At 38.2% G+C, this 23,871-nt stretch overlaps 2 protein-coding genes across 9 annotated transcripts in view; one reads left to right on the top strand and one right to left on the bottom strand.

Annotated features, from left to right (window-relative positions):
* nt5c2b (5'-nucleotidase, cytosolic IIb) overlaps nt 1-13,291 on the top strand; it is a 47,780-nt gene extending 34,489 nt beyond the window's left edge. For 6 of the 7 annotated variants that reach the window (XM_069189166.1, XM_069189167.1, XM_069189164.1 and 3 more), the window contains 13 exons: nt 316-373; nt 1,058-1,099; nt 1,202-1,295; nt 2,583-2,636; nt 3,069-3,152; nt 4,717-4,758; nt 5,102-5,209; nt 6,298-6,364; nt 6,661-6,831; nt 7,085-7,136; nt 7,335-7,395; nt 8,918-9,094; nt 9,737-13,291. In XM_069189166.1, coding sequence (XP_069045267.1) covers nt 316-373; nt 1,058-1,099; nt 1,202-1,295; nt 2,583-2,636; nt 3,069-3,152; nt 4,717-4,758; nt 5,102-5,209; nt 6,298-6,364; nt 6,661-6,831; nt 7,085-7,136; nt 7,335-7,395; nt 8,918-9,094; nt 9,737-9,982 — 1,256 coding nt within the window. In that variant the 3' untranslated portion in view covers nt 9,983-13,291. The remainder of the gene's footprint in view (nt 1-315; nt 374-1,057; nt 1,100-1,201; nt 1,296-2,582; nt 2,637-3,068; nt 3,153-4,716; nt 4,759-5,101; nt 5,210-6,297; nt 6,365-6,660; nt 6,832-7,084; nt 7,137-7,334; nt 7,396-8,917; nt 9,095-9,736) is intronic. The other variant, XM_069189165.1, reaches the window with a different exon arrangement.
* Nucleotides 13,292-14,625: 1,334 nt separating this feature from the next.
* Nucleotides 14,626-23,871, bottom strand: part of cnnm2b (cyclin and CBS domain divalent metal cation transport mediator 2b) — a 75,302-nt gene continuing 66,056 nt past the window's right edge. For both annotated transcript variants that reach the window (XM_006630751.3, XM_006630752.3), the window contains 2 exons: nt 22,710-22,891; nt 14,626-22,201 (listed from right to left, as the gene is read on the bottom strand). In XM_006630751.3, the coding sequence (XP_006630814.1) occupies nt 21,989-22,201; nt 22,710-22,891 (395 nt within the window). In that variant the 3' untranslated portion in view covers nt 14,626-21,988. The remainder of the gene's footprint in view (nt 22,202-22,709; nt 22,892-23,871) is intronic.

Raw genomic sequence — 23,871 nt, 5'->3', positions numbered from 1 at the left:
TTAAAAAAGAACCTGTACTGGTGATGAACAGTTAGATTTTTTAAACTATTATTTAAGTATATATAAACACTCGTGTTGCTGTTAGCAGCTGCAGTCCTTTGCCTATCTTTGTTTTCCAGTGGTGATCTGTGAATGCTTGAAAGCATTCTTTTCTGAAGGGCTCAGTCGACTGTGTTATCTGTGAATGTAAATAGTTTGAATTCTTCTCAGGCTACTTTATTTTTTAGAAGTCTAATCTTTGACCTGGGAGGTCCATTATTCTTTCCATTTTGACTTGTTTTGAGATGTTCAGCCCAGTTTTCTCCCTCCCCACAGAGACCTACCTCTTTGCCTGTCTGGTTGACTTCTTCACCAACTGCTCCCGATACACTAGGTGAGCACTGCACTGTAGCTGTAGTTGTTTTTGAATGGAACAGTGACGGTTCTCTGTCACTCTTTTAGAGAGTTGAAATGATCTGGGAAACCAAGTACAAAACATTTGGAATAAACCTCTTCTTGTTGGATTATAGTTACAGTTTGTGCAGAGGCCTGCCATACTGAAATGAGTATTGCAGACATACAGATAAAACTACAGCTGTAGCAAAACACCTTTTTTGGCAGATTGGATTTGTGCCTGATACTAGAGCTAGTATATCATGGAGTTGGAAATACTCTAGAGAATGTTGTACGGTATAGTGGTGCTCATTTTGGTATTTTGGGGCTCTGTATGAAGTAATATGGAAGAACACATTACATGAGAAAGTAACACTAGTTTCTAGAGTCAATAAAAAGAAAAGAGAAAATTCTTATTTTAAATACTTTCACTTTGTATATTTGTGGATTTGCTGTTTTTATTTTCACCGAAATGCCAATAACATTTTACTACAACAATTGCTGAATTGTGTAGACCAGTTGTTAATTTAGTCAGGATACTTAATATACATTTAGAGTTTATTTACTTTATATACCTCTAAAAATGGAAAGAAATTGTAAGATGCTTAACTGCATTTATGAGATTGACTTTTTTTGGTGATGCAAAGTGGGTGGAGAGTCTCTGAAATTGTTGTTGATTTTTTAGGGGGAGAAAGCTTTCCTGTTTGGCTGGGACACCTCAAACAAGGGAAGGCTACCCCTTTTAAAGCAAGCATGTCAAAACTGACTAATCTGTAAAGCTCAGGTCAGTAATCTGGAGCTCTTGGGCTGTTATTTTCTCCCCTCTCAGCTGTGAAACAGGGTTTAAAGATGGAGACCTCTTCATGTCATACAAGAGCATGTTCCAGGATGTCCGAGATGCTGTGGACTGGGTCCACTACAAGGTAAGGAGCATTTTCATTTGCTGTAAAGACATATAAGCACCCTGTGTACCGAACGAAATCTTTCACTTCCATAAGTTCTGACCTCATTAATAAGAATGATTGCAGACCTGGCAGACATTTTGCAATGTGTATTTGTTGTAACTTATCTCATGACATTTGGAGCAGAGAAACAGGAAAATAAAACTATGAAGCAGTTTAAACAGAAGTCATGTATCAATCTTTACAGGATAAATTGCATACTGTATATTACATATATGGAATATGCACTTATAAATTTGTGGCCTGCTTTTGAGTCGATGAGAATTTTCCTCGTCACTTGCTCTTGGGTTTAAGCCCAAACAAAAAAACCTGTCAAAACCTTTTCGCAAAGAGTGAAAGATAGTTGTTTAATATGTGAAACACACACTAAGTGTTTAACACAAACTCTGTGTTACTGGTTGTTTTTTTTTTGTTTCTTAAACGAATAAAATGCAAGTAGTTAGAAAGCAATAAATTACTGTTTGTTAGGTTTATTGTATAGAATCCATTTCTCTTTGTTTTTTATTTTAGTTAATTTCTGTAACATCAGATTGTGGAAAACAATTTGAGTAAAGATTGTTATGTCTGCACTGTCCTTCTGATCTTTACAATCTTTAAAGATCATTATAAGTGGGATTTAAGATATAAAATAATAGTTGTGAGGGGTTCACAATCAATAGAGCTGAATCTAGCAAAATAGAGTGTTACTGCAGATGTGTTAGTTTATCGTTATGAGCAGGGATTTTTACACCAGTGTCTGACTATAGTACAGTATTTGGAATAACTGTTTAAGAATGTTCTTTTTGTTTCATTTGTTCATCTTAGGAAGCAACAGTTTGTAGTTAACTATGCAGTGTTAAATCACCTTCTGCATGTGAGTGCTTTGTGTATCCTTTGCAAATAGTTGTGCTTAGATCACTCAAGGCAGTTCCACTGAAGACTTCACAGAGCAGAAATTAAGGTTTTATTCTGGGATAATAAATCAGTGCAGCCAAAGTGCATACAGATTCTGAGCTTATCAGGTAACAAATTAAGGAAGCACAAGAGCAATTTAGCAAATTAAATGGGACAAATTACTGATTCGACAATAAATAACCTTATTATGCCTTAAAAGTGAGTTTGTTACATAGGGGGGACAACATCTGTTAACTGCTATGAGTCCCTACTTTGTTAATCACGCAAACTCAGTTTATAGCCTCAAAACCACTGGCAATTCTTAGGGTTATCTTAACAAAGTTAAAAAGCGGTCTAATCACACTTTCATTTCAGGGCTCTTTGAAGGAAAAAACTGTGGAAAATCTGGAGAAGTATGTGGTGAAAGACGTAAGTTGCAGCGTGTCTTGACCTGTAAGAAATTAAGTCCACACTAGAGTCTGAACAGTTCTGAAAGTTACTGGCACCTCTCGGATTATTCTTTGGCTGTGGAGATCAGATTACATTCCTGCATGGAGCTCCTTCAATGGAATATAATAACCCTGTTTATAGGTATTCAGTCTGGTCATGCCTTCCACACAACCTGATCCAAACAAGTGTTTCCTTATGTTGTTATTGCATGCTGCTATTATATAGTGCTGTTTTTTTCCTGTCTCAAAAACTTTGTAAGTACTCCACTAAGCCACTAAGCCCATGTTAATATATATACATATCACCTTAAAGTTGCAAATTAATAAGCTCTAATTTGATTTTATTAATTAATAAGAGCATACAAACATCTAGAAAACGCTGCCATTGTTTTGCTTTCTCTCTTTTGTAAAGGGTAAACTGCCTCTTCTGCTGAGCCGAATGAATGAGGTTGCAAAAGTGTTCCTGGCTACAAACAGTGACTACAAGTACACAGATGTAAGTCGTGCTGTCTGTCAGCTCTTCTGTAGTTATTGCTGCTTTGAAGTGCACAGCTCCCTGTGCTGCATTCTCCCATGACAGCTCACTGTAGTCCTGAAGGCTCATCCTTCTTACATACTGAGAACAGTACATTCCTCTAACGGGAATTAGATCTTTGTGAACTGTTTTGTCTTTATCATGATCTGTTCTTTTGCAAGTAGAGGTGTGTGTAAAGATTTTCAGTATGAGGAGGTATAAATGACCTATCTCTCAGCAGGGTTTAAAGAGGTTGAATGAATGGAAACTGTGTTTTGCCATACTTAATATTGTGAATGATATGGTGGAACGTTGTTAGTCATCAGGTCTCATATTATACACCCCTTAATACAGGGACATTCCAGGACGTTGAGGACACCAGGAAAAGAAAAATAGTTACTGTTGAAATTCTTACAAGTTTGAACAGGCTTTAGTCTGTGTTACCTCTCACATTAATACGTAGAATAAAAGAATAAGATGTACCGTTTCTCTAGTGATTTTGGAGTAGGTGCTATAGCCAGACTGCACTCTGGCCTCTGTCAGACATTTCTTTTTAATATTTAAAATTCAGTCGGCAAGGAATAACAACATCCAAGAATTAAATGTGTGAGTTCTTACTCACAGCGTGATGTGGTTTAACCTGCTTGACTGAGGACCGGCTCACAGACAGCGGGACGAGGAGGTTGGGACCCTTGTGCAGAGCGAGGAGTGACCAAGGGGGAGCTGCAGAGCAGGAAACGGGGTGGAGGAGGGAGGGATGCAGGAGGCAAATGTAAAGGAGAAAAGGCTTGCTTATGGTATTTAGGGTTTCTCTATTTTTAATTGAGAAAATGACGTCAGGAATGATTACGAGTCAGAGCAGCTGAGATGAGATTGGCTCCTTGGCTCCTCCCCGAGTTTTCCTTGTACCACAGCTAGTGCTTATTTACAGAGAAACGGTCGCCGCCCGGGCGTACGTTTTGGCAGTTGTATGGGAATCTGTATTTAATACATCACTCTCAGCACCTCCTTAACTCCTGGATAATGTAGACTGAACTCTGTGGCCCCTGACAGTGTCTATTTAAGGGACTGGAGTTTCTTCTGCTGAATAGATTATTTGTGAACTGAAGTCTAGTCTTAAATAAGAACTGTATAAACAATAAAGACTCAGTTTAACAGAGTTTGGATTGAACGGGCAAAATCTATGAAAGGGGAATTTTGTCTCTAAAATCAGAAACACCAGACGTTCCCTGCAATAACTGACAAAGTATAGGACAGTTTGTACTGTATATATTTCTTGGGTTTTGTTTGTGTTTCTTATGCTTTAGTGAAGTTTTAAAAACATTTTAAAAAAAATACTAAAAAACTGTAAAACAAATTCTGTAAAATGCACAGATAATGAAACCCTTCCTCCCTATTAGACCATACAATGTGAACTGCATTGTATGTCTTCTCCAATTGTACATCTTTACTTCTTAAAGGCCTCATTTTTCCATGATTATCATGGAATACTGTCTGTGAAAAGCTGGCATTATTTCTTATGTGACCTTTTTTTGGGGTATTCCAGAAAATCATGACGTACCTGTTTGATTTTCCTCATGGTCCAAAGGTAAGATAGAGTTCCAGGATTTATCCTGTTTTTTTGTGGATTTATTATTGTGTTACAGAATATTTTTGCTACTTTTCTCTGTTTTCTTGAATTTGGCTGGCTGTGGTATGGATCATTGTTTTAAGGTTATTGATGAAGAATTACTTTTTAATCTTTTTAATTTTCCATCATTAATGGAAATTAGGGGTTACATCATTCAGCAATCTCTGTATGATGCAGGAACTAGATTTCTGCAATCAGTGCCATGATCTAGCAGTTGCATTTCTGAAATCAGAGTGTTGTAGTGACTACATTTCCACACAGCAGACTAGGTTTTCAGTCAGGGTGTTTTGTGTCATTACAGCCGGGTACTCCTCACCGTCCCTGGCAGTCCTACTTCGATCTGATCCTGGTGGACGCACGGAAGCCCCTGTTCTTTGGAGAGGGCACAGTGCTCAGACAGGTGGACACTGTGAGTACAGCACCGTCACAACTGGGCACAGCCTAGGAGCAGCTCACACCTTTCAGCTTGGGTAGACAGACACTCAGGCGCAGCGCAAACATACTGTGTGCAGTTGTGTTGCATCAAAGTGCAGATTAAAATGTGACCTAAGACAAAATATGTTAATGAGACCAGCTGCCAAATGCAGAGCTGGATATTTTCAATTGGAGAATAAAGGAACTGCAAGTTCTTAGAGGTTTGCGGATTGGCTTTTGGTTTTTAAGAGGTTCTGCTTTTTTTTTAAAGATACAATTTTAGGCGCAGTTGATAAAATGCAACTTCGGTGCATCTTGTTTAAATAATTGAGCAGCTTTATCTCCATTCTGTTTTTGTGGCTTCTTAGACCAAAGCCCAGAATTAAAGATTTATCAAGAGCTTCGCCACAAAGACAACTAACCTCCACAAAACACTTCTTTATCCTTTGCAAACATAACTGCATGCCTACCCTACAGATCCTTAGACTGCTCTCTTGGAGCTCTTTTGAGACTCTTAAAATAGTCCCTTTGTGTATCTGGGCCCAGTTACATCCTAATAAAAGTTGTTTTTCAAATTTGTAAACTAACAGTGAAGGAGACTAGTAAACACATTTGTTAGCCATCTTTCTTTCTGATTGGCACTGGGTGTAGGTTAGATACAGTTTCAAGGAGTGATCTGAAAATGATAACAGCAGGACAGTTGAATACTTTAAATAGTGTTTTAATGCTTAATCATTCCTGTCTGCATTGGTCAAGAAGGGGGACTTACCTTTATTAAAGAAATATATATATTGCAAATATAAAAAAAAAATGTCATTTTTAGTGGAATCAATTGATTTCTCCAACTGAGTTTTGTATTGTTTTACATTGCTTTGTGCATGAAAGTCTTCTGCTATTAAGATAGCATATAATTTAATATATCTGTGATATTTAATTTAGTCTGAGCAGAAGCTCAAAGTTTTAGTGATTCCAGTTTTTAATAAAATGAACATGACCTCTCCATAAAGTGAAGCTGTTCTGTCTGCTTCAATGCAGTGTGGGATTGTGACGGAAGGTGAGTGAAATGCACTTTTCCATTTTCAGACAACAGGAAGGTTGAAGATTGGGACCTACACTGGACCCCTACAGCACGGTATTGTGTACTCTGGAGGTAAGGAGCAAGGGGCACAAAAGCTTTAGTTTATTTAAAGGGAGAGAAAGCTTTTGTTGTGAGAGAATATATTGTGTGTAATGTCTGCTGTTGAGTATGAGAAAATAAGTTCCTGTCAAAGATAATTTCTTTCATACCCTGTGCTTTTATCAAAGTGTTTTCTTTTTTTCCCCAAACTAAAGAGTATTATGTAATATTTATAAGAGCTTTGGAGGTGGGAATACTGACTTTTACTGTGGTATAACTGTGCTATCCCTCCATTAGTACATCCTTAGACTTTCCCTGTGCTCCTGCAGGCTCCTCGGACATTGTGTGTGACCTGATGGGAGCAAAGGGCAAGGATATTGTGTACATTGGAGACCACATCTTTGGAGACATCCTTAAGTCGAAGAAGAGACAGGGATGGCGGACCTTCCTGGTTATTCCTGAGCTGGCGCAGGAGCTACATGTGTGGACCGACAAAAGCTGTGAGTCTTTACACCACATCCTCACATTTAATTCCACGTGCCAACAAAGGGTAATGTGTTATTATGTGCCAAAAACAACCGTCCAGAACCTTGCAGTCCATCATTATACCCTGAACTGATGAATCGGGGAAAAAAAACCTTAAGCGGTTTCCCGGTATGTGAATTACAAACTCTAAATGACAAGAGATGAAATCCAGATTGAAAGGCTCCTGATCAATTTCTGACGTCAGGAAGTGTTTTTTGTCATCCTCAGCACTGTTTGAAGAGCTGCAGAGCTTGGATATTTTCTTGGCAGAACTCTATAAGTGAGTACAACATGTCTTAAATGATCTCAGTTTGGTGCTAATGAGCATTCCATATGGCATGGGCAAGCTATTTACCCTGTTTGGAGTTAGTGGTACTGTATAGAATTGTCAGTGCATGATTCCTAGTTTCTCTAATTCACTGCGACTGCTTCTTTTAAACACTTTGTCCAAGCTGACCTCACATGCCTTTCTATGCAGACATTTGGACAGCAGCAGCAATGAGAGACCCGACATCAGCTCCATTCAGAGACGTATCAAGGTTGGTTTTCTTTCTTTCCGTCTTCCGACGTCTGAGACGTGGTCGTCCTCACCATTAAAGTGACATTAAGCAGCAGCAGTTGACATTACACACTCTGCAGGTTCAGAACAGGTCCCGCTTGAGGAAAACGATATGCGCAGTGGAGATGGAATGAATCAGCAAAAGGCTTATGTGTCAAAAAACGTGGAGGAGTGAACTTCTGGCAAACCAACCACCCAGTCCCACAGTGATCCTGCCATCCCCATCATGGGAATGGGAAATGGGAGGTTGTCATAAACTATCATAATTGTTTCTTTGTCTTTAACACTTTTCTAGAGATGCAAGAAACGGTTCCTTTCTCTATGCTTCTTTCTTGTCTGGTTTCCTGCAGAGATGTATATCAATAGCCTTGGCTGATGCCAGACCACTTCTGGTCTGATTGGTCCTGCTGTACATTTTGCCTAGATACATAGTCTCAAGGGAGGTGATGACACATCACCAGTTAATCTTAAATATTCACACAAACGAGGAGAAAATTTCGTTTTGAAGGACAGATTTCTATAAATTATGAAACAGGACAAGGCTTATACAAATCAAAATAGAAAAGAAACTAGAATGTAATTTGAATGGAGATCATTTTTGTTATGTTGATGTTACAGTTCATGTATTACATGTCTCACTTATATTGCATTTATGTTTGATATTCAAACCAGACTTTTTTATACCCACTATCTGTTGCAAACAATATTATCTGTTGAAAAGACATCTCAAAGCGATTTGATGACTTAATTACTAAGTACACAAGGGATAAAAATTAAACTTGCACAAAGATCTGAAATAAAAGCCCACTGGTCTCTATACTGCAGCCTATGATGTTCCCCCTTATGATGTTTAGGGAAATCTTTTCAGGGTCTAATTTAGGATTATTTTATTTTGCAAATGAGTAACTAATTAGAAATACCAACAAAATCACACAGAACACATAATCAGATTGTACAATTGGTGGAATTCTGTTGAAATAGAATTGAAATTGTAACAGAATCTTAATTTTAATTTAGTACAGGAATGGTATTGTAGGTCCTTACTACTGTAGGAGCTGTTCTCTCAGACAGATGGAGAAATGGGGAAGCTCATTCAAGTGAAATCAGTTGTAGTTGAAGTTCTCATTGCTTCACCACTGGAAATCTCTGCTTTTCCTTGGCTCTTTCTTAGTTCTTTATATATATATATCTCACACAAACACTTCTTCGCATTTTGTCTCATGCATCCCTCTTCCAGCCCATTTCCACCTTTGCAGCTGCCCCTCTCTCTGAACGAGGGTTCGCGCCTCATTGTCCAGTGGACAGGAGGCTGCTCCTTTACCAAGTGCGTCAAGCCGAACCTTATTGTCTTTAAAATACTGTTACCTGTAAACACAAGGTGTGGCTGTTTCTCCTGAGCTAGCCCTAATGTTATCGGGAGGAGGAGCATCGTGCAGGAATGTGAAAGGTGATCAGGTGCCTCCCACTCCAGTTTGACTCCATCTCCTGTTTGCGCCCCACAGAAAGTGACTCACGACATGGACATGTGCTACGGCATGATGGGCAGCCTGTTCCGCAGCGGCTCGCGGCAGACGCTGTTCGCCAGCCAAGTGATGCGCTATGCTGACCTCTACGCCGCCTCCTTCATCAACCTGCTCTACTACCCCTTCAGCTATCTGTTCCGGGCTGCACACGTCCTCGTGAGTTCCTCCGCCTGGCCCGGTCCAGTCTGGGGGTTTCCCAGCCAGCACCAGGGTCCTCAGACTACAGTATCCTATTTCTGTTTACAATAAGCTTGACTTTCTCACTGTTTCATTCTTGCAAAGCCACAGACCGGTAGTTTGGTCCTTTTTAATCTCTTTAAACTTGTCATTTCAGAAAACACCAGTAAGATCAAAATGAGTTTCGTAAAAGCACATTGTTTTTTTTTAGGTTTGCATTGGCTATAAACTCCGACCATTTTGTCTGCCCACCAGAGGGCACTCATGGCCCTGCTAAAATGGTAACACGATTACAAAAAAAAGTTTTTTGCTGAAGTCTCTCATTTCACCAGGATGTTTTTCATTACACTCTTTTAAGACGTGCATTTTTTGCAGAATTACAGGAAAAGGTAAATTCTGGGGCTAACAAAGTGTTGAAAAGGCTCCTCTGAACGCACTGACATGTGGAGGGGAAATAGAAAAGTATTTTTCCAGCAGTATAAGTCCATATCTCGCCCCCTTTCCAGGATGAGTGTTTGTTAGCACAGATACTTAGTGTTGCATGTTACAACCTAAACAAGAAGAGCAAGGGTGCAGTCAACCGGTTCTTTGATGCGTCTTGTGGTCCCCATCTCTGCCCAGATGCCCCACGAGTCGACAGTGGAGCACGCCCACGTGGATATCAACGACACAGAGTCGCCCCTGGCCACGCGCAACCGCAACGCTGTGGACGTCAAGGACTCCGACTACAAGAGGCACCAGCTCACCCGGTCCATCAGCGAGATCAAGCCCCCCAACCTCTTCCCCCAGACCCCCCAGGAGATCACCCACTGCCACGATGAGGATGACGACGAGGAGGAAGAAGAAGAGGAGGAGGAGGAGGAGTAGTTACCAAGAAGACGTCTCCCTGGGAATCTGGAATCGTTTTAATCAGGAATCGGGAATCCCACAGTGGGATGAGGAAACAGACAGGTGGGAATGAGGAGGGGGTGGGAAGTAAAAGTGAAGACAGTTTTATACAGTATGTTCACGCGTCTCAGACATTCTGCTCTTGGTACTTGAGTACTGTCAGGATACCAGATCAGGCCAATGTCAGCCTCTGTGGGTTTGCGTATTACAACAGATCAATTGAACTGTGACGCTCTCATATCCTAAGCCCATCTAGAGTACACATTGGGATTTCATTTTTTTCCACACAAGTAGATTTTTTTGTTAATGTGATAAAGGTTTGTTTTGGAAACTTTAGAAGACCAAACTTTTATGATTTGCTTTATTTGAAAAGACAAAATTCATTTTTATTCCATTTGTCATTGAAGGAAAATGCTTCTTTCTTTTACTGTAAGTGAGAGATGTGAGAAAATAAGTATACTGTATGCAGAAAATGCTTTCCTGAAATATATGACAGCTTTACTATGCTAACACAGAGAGCGGGAATTGAGCGTAATAGTGTGAGACCAATGTGAGGGGTCATCTCAGAATACAGACTGCTTTGTATTGAACATACACTCTTCCTTGTCTAAGTCAACTTAGATTTTTATATTAAGAAATCTATCTCTAGTATGGTGTTAAAATATGTTTTTTATGTTCTGAAATACCATCCAGTATGCATTGCTTTGGTTCTAGAAGTTGGGTTACAATATTAGTTTTTATAAATTGGGGGTCATTTCCAGGGAAACATATAAATGAGAGCACACAGCTCTAAAGCACAGACATACTGTACACCTGAGTAACCCATAAGCACAAATGACAGACTATTGAAACAATCCAGTTTCAAGAAATGACATACTGTATACACAGACGTTTGAACATTGTAAAACAAATCTAAAGATCGTTTACAAATTTGGCTTGGAAATGGTAAAGTGATTCTAGGATGACTGACACATTTTCAATATTTCTGATGCTTGCGTCTTACTGCCTGTTATTTTTCTTCCCAGTTTAATTTATGGTTAATCGCCTTTGGAGTGTGATCATTTTAAGAATCGCATACAAGGCTTCACCTACTTCCCATTCCAGATTTGTTCAATATCAAAAATATAGAAGAGTATGCTTATTTATCCTTCAGTGAAAATCTTTGCCTTAATTCAGTGGTGCAATGTAGATAACCAATATTTTCTTTGCATTTCGTTCATGAGATGCAGCATGTATGGATGGCTGCACATGTCTCTAAAATGCGTAGTTTCCTTTCGTTCCAAGCTGTTACACAGTAAATGAAATGCCTCAATAGCAATACCGCAAAAGCAATCCTATGCATGCTACTCTTTAAAATCTTTTTGCATAAAATGCAAACCCTTGGAACAATCCTTCAGAGATGCTTGTTGAATATGTTGTGCTCTGTGAAGGCACAAGCCAGGTCTTCAATGGGAGAGTGGACTTTATGACTTCTATGGAGCCAGCACTGCCAATTACTGTGTTGGAAGACTGTTTGCATTTACAATTCATCCATGTAGCGATAAGGTCTGCAGGCACAGCCTCAGTGAGTTTTAAAATCCCCAACCCTGGTCCCGGAGAGCCCTGGTCTAATCTTCCCGGTTTCTAAAGATAAAGAACCTCTATTAGTCATAAGATAATTATGCCATTATACCTTGTTTGTTTAAGAGATTTAACAAATTACAAAGTGCTTCACCTGCTTAATTGATAGCACAGAGTCTTGATAGAAATTGGTGTTGTAATTGTTACCTTGGGACAGAGATTCTGGATGTAGAGGATTCCTTCCAAAGCCAAGGCCCATGTTTGTGGGCACCCCTGTAGTTAATTCCCAACACCAGAGTGAGACAATATGGAATACTTCTAGGATGTACACAAAAAAAAAACTCTGCTCACGTTATTCTACGTTATTTGAAACTATAAAATGGAGACTAAAATAATCAACTAATTAAATGCTTATTTACAGTGTGATCAACTACAAATAGAAAATACATAGAATTTGTGAGGGAAAGATAAAACATAATTTGTTATTTCTGCATTGGTACCTGGGAATTTTAGCACCAGGTAGTAACTATTTGAACTGAGCTGAATTTTACAAAGGATGGTTACAATATGTTCGAAAAGGGAGGGTCCTGAAATTTTATGGGAAACAATTTTGTTTAGCATAGGTTTCAGTGAGTTTGCAGAGCTTCTTATCTTAGTCTAACGATTATTTAATTTTGATCAAAATTAAATGGGAGGTTAAGCTTGAGTACAGAAAGTCTGCTTTTTCTACCAGGATACTGTAAATTATTCCTGTTTTGGTATATAGTTAAATTGTTTTTTCTCTTTGTTATTTGACAGTTATGCAATAACTAAAACTACAGGTCTAATACATCAGTATTGTTAATAGAAAAGTAGGTATGTGCTAAACTCTGATGTTCCACAGTTAAGCAAGTTAGACAATAGCTTTCAGTTGTCTTTTTAGATTGATTTACATTTAAATGTATTATTCTCAAGTGGCATGGTGTTTTTTTTGTGTTTTTTAATAGTTAAAATGACATTTCCACCTCAGTGCTTTGCTTTTGGTGCATATACTGTGATTTAGCAATGGAAAGAAATAATATGCAGTCCATAAATAATTTTGAGAAATGCATAAGAAATGGCGTGTGTTGATTAAGTAACAGTGAAGAGAGAGCTATGTTTTTTCTATAAGTAAATCAACAAAAACCTTCATAAGAACAAAAAAAAGTCCTAACATTTTCCTACATTATTTTTGTCATTGCTGTTAATTAAAATTCAGTAGTGATTTTAAAATGTTAAACAGGAAAATCCATCCAAAAAACAGCTGAGAATTGAAAGCACTTTAAGAAAGATCTAGGCAAAAGGGTACTAATATACTTTTTTTCTTTGCTTTTTAAATGTTATTCTCTCAGCTCTATCATATTTTTTTCTTATGAAAAGCTTAGAAGAGTTTTCTAGTTTCTTCTGCATTTTCTGAAAGTTTTTTTTCTCTAGAATTCAGGAACCTGAACGAAAAAAAAAATGTTGAAAAACCTTTTTTATTATAATTATTCTTTTTATTCTATTATTCTTTTGCTTTATACCAGTATGCATGTTCATGCTGTTTGGGAGTCATATTAAAGGAAACTTCAAAAATGATGTATGATTTTTTACATACTGTACTTCATGTTATGCATACAGTTGCTCTGCATTGTTTCCAAAAATTTGGGAACAGTAATTTTCATTGTAAAATAAAATGCCATTGCTCTGCATCTGTCATTATGCAAACAATACGTTGTTCTTTCATATTTTTTTCCATCTGTACCAATCAGAGTTCGATACAATGAATTGAGATGGTTTACTGCTACTCTAAACTTTTCATTCCAGCCCAGCTTTTAACTGTGATTCCACAAATTATTGTCATAATTAGGCCCTTTCCTAAGGAGCTACTTAAAGAGACTTATAAAAAGAGCAGTCATGGAGAGCCATCAGAATCCTTTCACTCTGGTGTAACTAATATTTCACTGAATCAATCTGACCTTTTTTCTCCAATCTAACATCATAAATCATTTCGAGCTGACATCCTCAATCCTGGTCCTGCTCCTCCAGTAGCTTCTGGTGTTTTGTTTTTAACCAGCTAAACTCTTAATTAGAATGTAATTGAAACCTTCAAGGAATGAATGGTTTGATGGGGATGCCTCAGGGTTTTCAATGGTTGGAAGTTTCATGATGGCTGCTGAAGTTTATGCCAAAGTTAGTCTGCCAAAAAGGAAAACAGTTCCAGTGTTAAGCAGTGCAGTCAGATCGTTTAAATAACAGATCTCAGCTAGAAGGGGAACCACCTGCCACTGGAGTCCAGTATCAGGACTGGGAAGCTCTGATTTAAAGAGACCAGCTGGCTATTAAGGACTGAACGTGAAGAACTCTGACCTTAAGCAGAGAGTTAGCTTTTCTGTAACAGCAGTGCTTTTATGAGAATCCAAGCATGTATGATTTACTATCTCTGGAAAACAGATCTAAATGTACAACAAAGTGAATGTGTGTAGCTCAAGTGGTCTAAATGCAGATGTAGCCAACTCCCATCCATTTCTGCAGGACAATAAAGTCTCCTGTTTTTCACCTTGATTAAAAATTATTTCACTGAATTGAGAACATTTGCTTATCTGGCTCAGTTCCAACCTCTTTCAACCTGATGGTTGCGAACTGAACTGAAAAACTGAACTCTAGTCAGCAATTAGCCAGGCTAATTTAACAAAATTACATTAAACCAGAGAAATCCAAACCATGAGACAGAGCTTGGTGCTCAATGTGAAATTAAAATGGCCTTACCACCAGCTCCTGCTGATCCAACATTCCAGGGATGCGACTCCTGTTCATTTTCACAACAAGCTAGAAAGTGTTTTTACTGTTACTCGGCATGAAGTGAAATATGAATGTGTACGAATTAGGGAACAAAAACATGGATATAGTAATGGAGTGATTTTAGTCAGGTTAGACAACAGCAGCCCAGTTGCAGAAAACAGATTGCGATACATAATGTTATGTTATTGCATGGCTTTTTTCCCTTTTAGATTGAATGTAGTTTAAAAATTGTGCATCAAAAATGAAATGGATGAGAAACATGCTTTTGATTATTAATCATTTATTTATTAAAGTCATCACTTCTTGAAGTATAAAATAATTTCCATAAACCAACTTCAGGCCACAAAGGTTGGTCTCTTTTACCTTGTGTTTTTTTTCTTATACCATTTTTTCCATAGTTCAGTAGTTAATGATTGTTTTAAACTGACATGTAAGTGCTCATACACAGTGAGAAAAATTCTCATCAGGTACACAGCTACAGGCTACAGCGTGAATGATGACAGGGAGGGATTGATAACTTTAACACCTGTAAGGAGAATGTGTCCATCCTTCTGAATTTCTGCTACAAAACTTTCATACACATACAAATAAGTGTGTATTCAAGAACATTACAAATAGTGCTCTGCTGTTTTGTATGGCAAACAAAAAACAACAAAAAAATTGAATGTAATATTATTTAAAATGAATTTTAGTATACGGTTTTGGGCTTAAATAGTAACCAAAAATACAGTAGTTGGCTAGTCTGATTTTACACAAGTATTTGGGAAGAACCTTTTAAAGTGCTTTGTTTAAGGCACAATTTAAATACTTTCACAATATAAAAGGATTTCGATTTTTTTTGTTTAATGCATACAATATTTTATTTATAACATAGTATATGTTTACTTAGTATTTAATATATTATATATTATACAGTGTTTCTGTATTTCTATATACAAAACTAATTTCCTCTATAATCAAGTTTGTAATTATCATCAAATTAAAAAAAGGGGGAAATGTGCTAAGCTCATGAACAGGAAAATGCTGTCTATCAGAAAGGATCTGTTCTCCACTTAAAATATTAGCACCAAACATTTGTCTTCTCTTCTGATTTTGGCAGCAGTAATTCGACTTTTAAATGTCCACCCAATGGTGTAAGTTTTAGAAACTGGTCTAGCTGTGAGCAAGAAGACAAATTTGCCGTCATTGGTATTAAATAAACATCCAGTTTATCAATCCACCCCCTGATGGAACACTTGAAAACAACTGAACTGGAATGTCAAGCTTGAGACACTCACACATAACCTAAATGGAATGATGTACAGTTAACAAACTTCCTTGTTTGTTTTTATGTTTTGCTTTTGTAAATCAAAAATCACAACATATACAAATAAATCAGGTACAAAATAAATAGAAGATTGTAAATCTACAATGTCATTCAAATAATTATAAAGTTTGTTTTAAAGAAACAATCAGCCTCAGAATCCTTACACTTCATTATATCCATTGTGCTTCATTTCAGAGTAATATATACAGTTCTGAATATGGCACTCAGAATACTACACTTCTGAAATGCTGTATTGTACAATATGATACAGGGAGCCAGTGACTCTGTGACATCTGACGGAACATGAAAGACCAGCTTGATGTGTAGCAATTTTAGTCACAAATAGAAAAAGGCAAATCAGGAAAAATATTGACAGATACTGGTTTGTGATCCACACTATCAACAAAACTCACTGAACTCTGTTCACTGAGAAGGATCAAACCTCAGGTAATTGGTTCTGAATGGAAAAGGAAGCATATATCATTTTAATAGGCAACTAAATGTGCACATAATATTAGCAAATTTATTTTAATAATGCATATGGTTTGGGGGTTTAGAATATGTTGCATCAATTATCATTAACATTAGACAATTCTATGTTTTTGTAAATACATCTTCTGGGAACAGAATGAAATTATTTTTGGCAAATCAACAAGCTGTAGGTTTGACTAAGTTTCTATATAGTGTTGTACTGATTTTGTGATTTTTTGATACATCTGGCTATGTGCAAAACATTTTCAGAAGACAAATATAAAATCAAATACAGAAGAGTGTGTTGAGATACATCAAAATAATATTAAAATACAGCAGCTTTTAACAATACTGAAATATTTCCCATAAGACCTGGTCAGCCACCAAGGAATAAGCTTTCATCAAATGGACATCCTTGTACAAAATGCTAACAAGGCTTCCACCTGCAACACCTGCTGTGGGAAGTTATGAGTATGGAAGGATATCTATATACATTTAAATAATGTGCATTGAAAACTACAGCAAATTAACCCTGAAGACATATACATATGGTAGTACTGTAGGTATTGTATTCTTTCAATTCGGTTAAAAACAATCCCATAAAATGCCTCTTTACTGTCAATAAGCATGACATTATTAAACTTTGATTATCTGTACTTCCTTTAAAAGCTTATGTGAGGACATTGGTAATAAAAACAAGACCTAAGTTGTTCTACACAGACACATTTGTCAGGTGAATCTGAAGACAGGCTCCTTTGTCAGTTTCCACTGTTTCAGCAGCACAATCCCTCCATTTAACAGTGTGGACTGACTAACAGAAATAAAGCAGAACACAGCAGAGTTCAGCACAACAAAGATCAGCTCTATCGCAGCAATAGACTGAAAACTTAATAGCACGTGATTAAGAAAAAAAAACATGCCATCTGTCACTTGGGAGAGAAACCTCTCAGCTGTCACTAGGCAACAAGCACCATTTTTTCTTCATTTTGTTTTCTTTTTAGCCAGTGAAAAAGAATATTCTCTTACATCAGCTGAGTGATGCACGGAATCAAAATAAAGTGATGCATTTAGTGTTTATCAAAAGACAGCGACAATGGACAACAAGACAAGAAACCAGCAGGATCCAGGAGAAGCGAACAGCCACCACACTGAGAGAAAGAGATACAGTAGGGATTTAAGCAAAGAGTTTCACATTTGGTCTCAAAATCCCCTTTCAGCAGCAGTTATGTTCATTGCACCACTTTCAAATAATGGCTCTGGCACTGAAAGCACAACTCAGGGTCATTTCAAACAAAATCTCCCAATAGTTATTTCCAGCTGATGAACACTAAGGAAACAGTAAAAACTACAGGATCCTCATTCTTGTAAGAAGAAAACTTGTCTTTTACTGAAATTTCAATCACATACTGGTGAGTATCAGAACTTGATATATATTTAAAAAATCATTTCAGACAATGCAGGGGTTTCCAGAAAAGAAGAGGGAGAAATTGACTTTTTTATGCTCATTGTTGTGTGTGTCATAAGAGAATGCACTATAAAGTGAAAGGGATTCATGAATCAGTAACTTGCAAGTAAATTACAAGTCGTGATAAAATCACAGCAAAGGAAATACAGTAGGTTAACGTCTAATTTTGCATCCCTGTAAACGTGATCAAGAGTTACAACCCCAAAATCATTAATAAATTCCACCAGATATCCATTCACTTTCAGTAACCACTAATTCTAATACAGGGGAGCAGTGAGCCATAGCCTAACACGGCAGACACTTGGCACAAGGAAGGATGTCAATCCAGCTCAGGGCACGCATGTGTACACATGCACAGGGAGACAATTTAGAGACACCAATTAACCTAAACAGCATGTCTTTGGACTACGGGAGGAAACCAGAGCACCCACTGAACATCCATATGGCCATGGGAGAACATGCAAACTCCACAGATGGTGTCCCAGGCTGCAATCCAACCTATGAGCTGTGAGGCATCCCACAATAATAAAATAATAATTACAGTAGTTGGATTAAAACTAAAAGTCTCAGAGCGCATCTCCACATTTTACATATGCAGTGTCAATAGTTCTGCTCACCCCTGCTTCAGCTGTCAGTTCACCTTCACAGTGTTCATGGGTCCAAAACACAAGATAAACCTTACAACAGGCTTCATATAATGTGCAAACAATGACAGCCCACCCTTAGTCGACAGGCGGTTAATGTCAAGAAATGCATTTCCACCCCCTTCTTTGAAAACTGGAAGTCACTTGGGAGGAATAAGACAGCAAGTTTCTTAGGAAATAATTTAAGTAGTGCAACTGAATTGATTGTTTTCTTACTATTAGGATTTCTAAGCACAGTTTATGAAAAGTACGCATCTATTTCAATCACTATCTGATTTCTTTATGTATGGCTTGAACCCAATCACTTTAATTAAAAAGTTGAACTACATCATTTCATACCTGTGAGGAACAAAAGTGCAACTTTAAATGTTCTAAAATAAAATAGAGAAAACCAAGGCAGCACTGGGAAGTGCTTTTACAGATATGCAGAATATGAAACATAAACATTGCCCATCTTACATTGCACACTCTCCATCAATCAAGACCTTATTCTATCTAACTACCATCTGCAAGAGGTATACCAGTCCTTACAGTGCACACATCATGTGGGACTCACATATTATATGTGCTCCTACATGTCCTTTGAGACAAGGAATCAAAAGCTATCCACTTCACCTGTCCTGTGTGAAAGCACAAACTGCAGTCTCCAGAGGTGTGCTCAGTGACAGCACCCTTCCACGGTGATACAAGGTGGAAATGAACTCATATTAAACTCATAAGAGAAGCACTTGCAGACTGTTATAAAAACAGCCCAAGCAGTTTATGAAGAATTGTGCAGAAATTAAACTTAGGTCTCATGATATTAGCAGCAGTATAATTTAAGATTTATATGGCCCATATTAGATTAAAACAACATAATAGGACAGTTTAAGACTTTTTTGTAAACATGGAGACTGATGTGGTACTGTAGATCTCTATTCACACAGACACGCCCAGAGAGGTAGTTCCTCAGGCTGTCCGCTAACATTACGTACTGTACCACTCTTCTAACAGGTTTTACAAGAGAAAGTTATGCAGTGCTCTGCTGACTGAACACTCCTGAATCACACGGACTATATAGATCTGTCAACCCTGGATATAAATCATTAGAATTAACCAATTAAATGACAGGGAGAGACGGCACAGATTAAACTAGGCCCATGAATAATGACCATTTGTTGAAGCTATTAAAGTGGTAATGGAAGTTTGACTGTGGATTTTGACATTTTTTAAATAATTTTGCTGTAAGATTTAATTAGCGATTAGTATTACATTCTTAAATTTTCCTTTGCTTTGATACCTTTCTTGTTCCTTTGTCTCCCAGCTAAAACACTTGGTAGACAGAGCTGAACTCCACACAAGATTAAAGGAGACCTTCACAGCGATGAAAAGACACTTTCAGACAGTGGAAATTAATTGAAACACATCAGGCTCATTTTTAAAACTTCATGGCCTGTTTTGCTGACCATACCAAGACAGCAAATTAAAAATTCCCAGTAAAATCACATCATTGCTCGTTTCCTCATATTTGTGAACACAGTGCTTGGGTAGACTGGGCTCTGCTAGTGGAAAGGTAACAAACAGAAAAGCCTGCTAGGAATCAGCAACTGTGATCCCTGCCAGGTCTCTGGGAATGCCCAGAGGGCCAGCTGAAGAACACTGTACTTCATCTTATTAAAACACATACCAGTGACAGCAACAGTTGAGTAGGACCTTGAGAAAAAGTCTTTTTTAGACTTCTGTGGTTTCTGGCGCACCTCACAGGTATAGTAAGAATTACCCACTGACTTGAAGGGGAAACTGTCCTGAATATCATTACAAGGAAAGTGCATTGTTATCGGTACACTGATGCACTCACTCACATCTCTTTCATATCTTTCTGGATTAAATTCCAATTGAGAGAGATTATATTCAATCTTTTCTTTCCGGGGAAAAAAATGGAAGACTCGATCAGAATTGTTCCTCTGCACATGTGTTTTTTTTTTCTAATGTTGTAGTACATTGGATGTGTCTTCACGACCCCCACAGCAACACAGTCAAAGATAACTGCCACAAGGCCCTACTGTACATCAACAGTAAGCGCTATTGGAAATCTGAAATTTAGAAAAAATATACTACCACTTCTTACAGGGGGTGCTCCTAAACTACTGAGAGAATACCACAAGATGTATTCTTGCCAGGCGTACAAAAAAGGGGTCCCATGCAATCTGAGACATTCATGCATAATATCTAGTTTTGATGATTTGTTCACTGAAATTTGTGGGGATTCTAACCTGGTCTTGAATATGATTGTCCATGCATAGTCAAGTTTGTCCCACGCAGAGATAAACTAACAGATGTTTTACTACTCAAAAATGGCTTTGGTTCTCGTTGGAGGCATTCTCCCATAGTTTATGCAGTATAGGAAGTATTCCTTGGTGCATGAGTTCTGGCTATCCCACCTTGTCTTCTGATAGAATAATTATTTTTAGTGTTTTTATTTCAGATTCTCATGTGATCTTGTCATGTAATGACTGGGATTTCAATACAAGTGGAGAAAAAGAAGTGTTTCTGCTGGTGTGCTTTTGATTTTTGCACATACAGGTACACAGAACTTGTTCATTCGACTTTGGATGAGCGTCTCTTTTTTTTCAAGTGGTTGGCACATTATTAAATTTGATTGAAAAAATCACTTTTTTACACTTCGGTTTCCCCTCAAGCTATCAACTGGTTTCTTACAAAAAAGCTCTTCCAAACTCGACTGATTGCAGTTTTGACTAGCTCTGTAAGCTACAAGCTGACCAGCTATGATGGTAATGATAACACGCTGGCAACTTGTTTTAGTACACCTGCCATTCGAACCCCAGTTAAATCATGAACTTACTGGCAAACACTTTAAAGGGAGCTACTGGGATAGACAGAGCTTGTGCACAATCCAGGGGAAGGTTAGTAAATCACACAATTGCACTTACAGTACACCAATGGTGTACGATCCACAAATAGAGGCGTTGCAGAGTCTCTCTAGTTCAGAAGGCTAGACACGCCTAGCTTACAGCACTGCATTCTCAATGAAATGATTGCAATCTTTCACAGTGGGCTTTCATATCAAATAACCTTAAAATTACTTGCGATACAAAACCTTATACATACATAAAAGTACTGTATGTATATTATACCACACACATATATATAGCCTTTCTATACAATTTCATTTATAATATATATTATAGTTCCTAGAATTTTAAATAAAAGTTCATTGCACTTACTGAAAAAGAATCATACATATTTAAAAAAAAAGTTATATCTACTTCATTTCCAAAAAGTAAAAAAAAAAAGAGATACTGTACCTCAGGCCTGGATTGAAACAAAAACAAAAAAAAATCAGAACAACATTAACACGCTATGGGAGTTAAAGATCCTCACAGGTCAAGAAACACAAAAATTCATTTGGAAAAATCTAAAAACATAGATATGAGTGATACAACACAATAAATAAATGAAAACATGGTTCCCGGTATTTTTCAAAGTGGAATTCAACCCTCATCACTGGCTGGCTGTCTCTGACTCACCGTTTTGTTTGCTTGCTCAGTTTGTGTCCTTTGTGTTCTGTGATCGTCTCCCATGGCTCCCTGAAGTCGGAAAGGGGCACCAAAACTCTTTGGTCTCAAACGTTAGGCTCATCCGTACGGGCATGCACGCAATGATGGCTGTCCTACGGCCCTCCTGGAGGGACCAGGGGTGTGAGGCAGCGAGGAGCGGGGCAGGGGTGCCACCTCCCTCTGCTAAATGGAGCCCTCGTTGTGCACAGTGTGATTGGATTTGTTGTGCGCAACACAGTTCTGCTGCTCATTGAGCAGGTTTGCCGTCTCATCCGGCAAGCCATCGGGAAGCTCTGTGAGAGTCAACTCAATTTTAGTGTTCTCGCTATCTGAAGACTGGGGCGTTTTGTCCATCCGAGAGGCCATCACGGCGTTCTGGTACTGCTGCCGGGTGATCTGAGGAGGCAACCGGACAGCCATCAGCAACACACTGGGCCAGTTATACAGCACCTGCTATAGCACCAGGTTCATGTCAATTCTTTCAGCAGGAAAATATCTCGAGTACTCAATACAAATCTCTCAAGACTGATCAATGACACATTAATGATTCAGGTACAAAAGTTCTAATCCACAACCATACCATAGTTGGAAAAAAATCTGCCCAATGGTCTATTATTGCCTCTTTCATGCCTCCCAAATCAAATATTTTTTCATATCCAAGGCTTCCAGGGTGTCCTGTCCATGCCATTCTTATTTGAATTTCAGATTTAGGATTACAAGATTTATAGCTACACTTAGGTTTATAGTAATAGTTGAGAGCTGCAGATACTCCAGGAGGTTTTAAAGTGCTGCTGAAATACTGTATACACATCAACGCCCAGCTCCTTCAGTGGATGTTTGTCCACCACTGTGGCTGCGGTTGATTAACAAGAGATCCTAAAAAGTCCAGCGATAAGCCCCTCACCTTGACAAACTGCAGGTCTGTGACTGCCCTGACTGAGTAGTCTGGCACATACACCTGTAGGAAGGAAGCGTTCAGCTGGTTGTTGCTGCTTCCCAGCGTCGGAGTGATGGCATCAATTCGGTCACTGCGGTTCAGGGAATCCGAGTGGTTCAGACCACAGGGCCGCGGAGGAGACTTGTTTTCTGCAGGACAAACAAAATAACACAGGACATTGTGAAGGGCCCGGAAACCAAACAATATCCTCCAGGGGGACAGTTTAAGAATTGTGTTCTAAGAGTACAGCTTCGCTTTTCTGTGCTTGAATCTGGGTTTATTTGTTTGTTTATAACACTGCGAAAACCTCTAACTGACAACTTTCCCATTCTGTGCCACCAAAATAAGGGGTTTAATGTCAAAGATTTAAATCGTGAAGAACATTTTTCAGCTTAACTTAGAAGAAAAACATGACATGTTTATTTTTTTTACACCTTTCCTTTAAGGTAGAGATTTCTCTTCCATTTCTAATAGTGCCCTGAAGTAAACGCTTACTGAAAAGGATGCAGAAAACCAGGGTGCTCCACATCGGCTCTACTCAAGTTAGCAGTGAATCGTTCTTTTGTTCCATCGTCCAGTTACACTACATTGACTTAGAAGCGTATACAGGTGCACTGTGACAGTTTTAATATGGTGTAAAACCAGTCTTGAGGAATTAGTTTGGAATACTTCACATTTATATCTTAAAAACTTAATTATCAGTATTTTGGAACCAAATGTTTAGTTCAGGTAAATATATTCAAGAGTAATGGTAATCTAGTCTACAAATTGCTCCTTCATACTATAATGGTTTTAAGTTTTTCACTGGTGTGGTGTGTTGCATATCAAGTCTCTATAAATCAAGTGTTCACATACAGTACATGTGTTACCAAGCTGGTTGAAAACTGCATATGAATGTGAGGGGGAGGCAGAGTACAGCAAGGGCACCAGCAAAAAGTGGTATCACTCAAAGTGGATCCTGAAGGGCTGCAAATGTACAAAGTCCACTGCACTTGCCATAAGGACTGCCCAGTTATTCTTTAAATTAACAGACACATTCATATATTTTCATGTTATATGCTTTCCTTGCTGAATTCCTTGCCAGTCTTCCACCACTGTGGCAGTAGGAGCAAGGAAAGGCTGAACATGG

The sequence above is a fragment of the Lepisosteus oculatus genome, chromosome 4 (genome assembly GCF_040954835.1).
Source record: "Lepisosteus oculatus isolate fLepOcu1 chromosome 4, fLepOcu1.hap2, whole genome shotgun sequence".
NCBI classification, from domain to species: Eukaryota; Metazoa; Chordata; class Actinopteri; order Semionotiformes; family Lepisosteidae; genus Lepisosteus; species Lepisosteus oculatus.
This window is presented reverse-complemented; position numbering and strand designations above follow the sequence as displayed.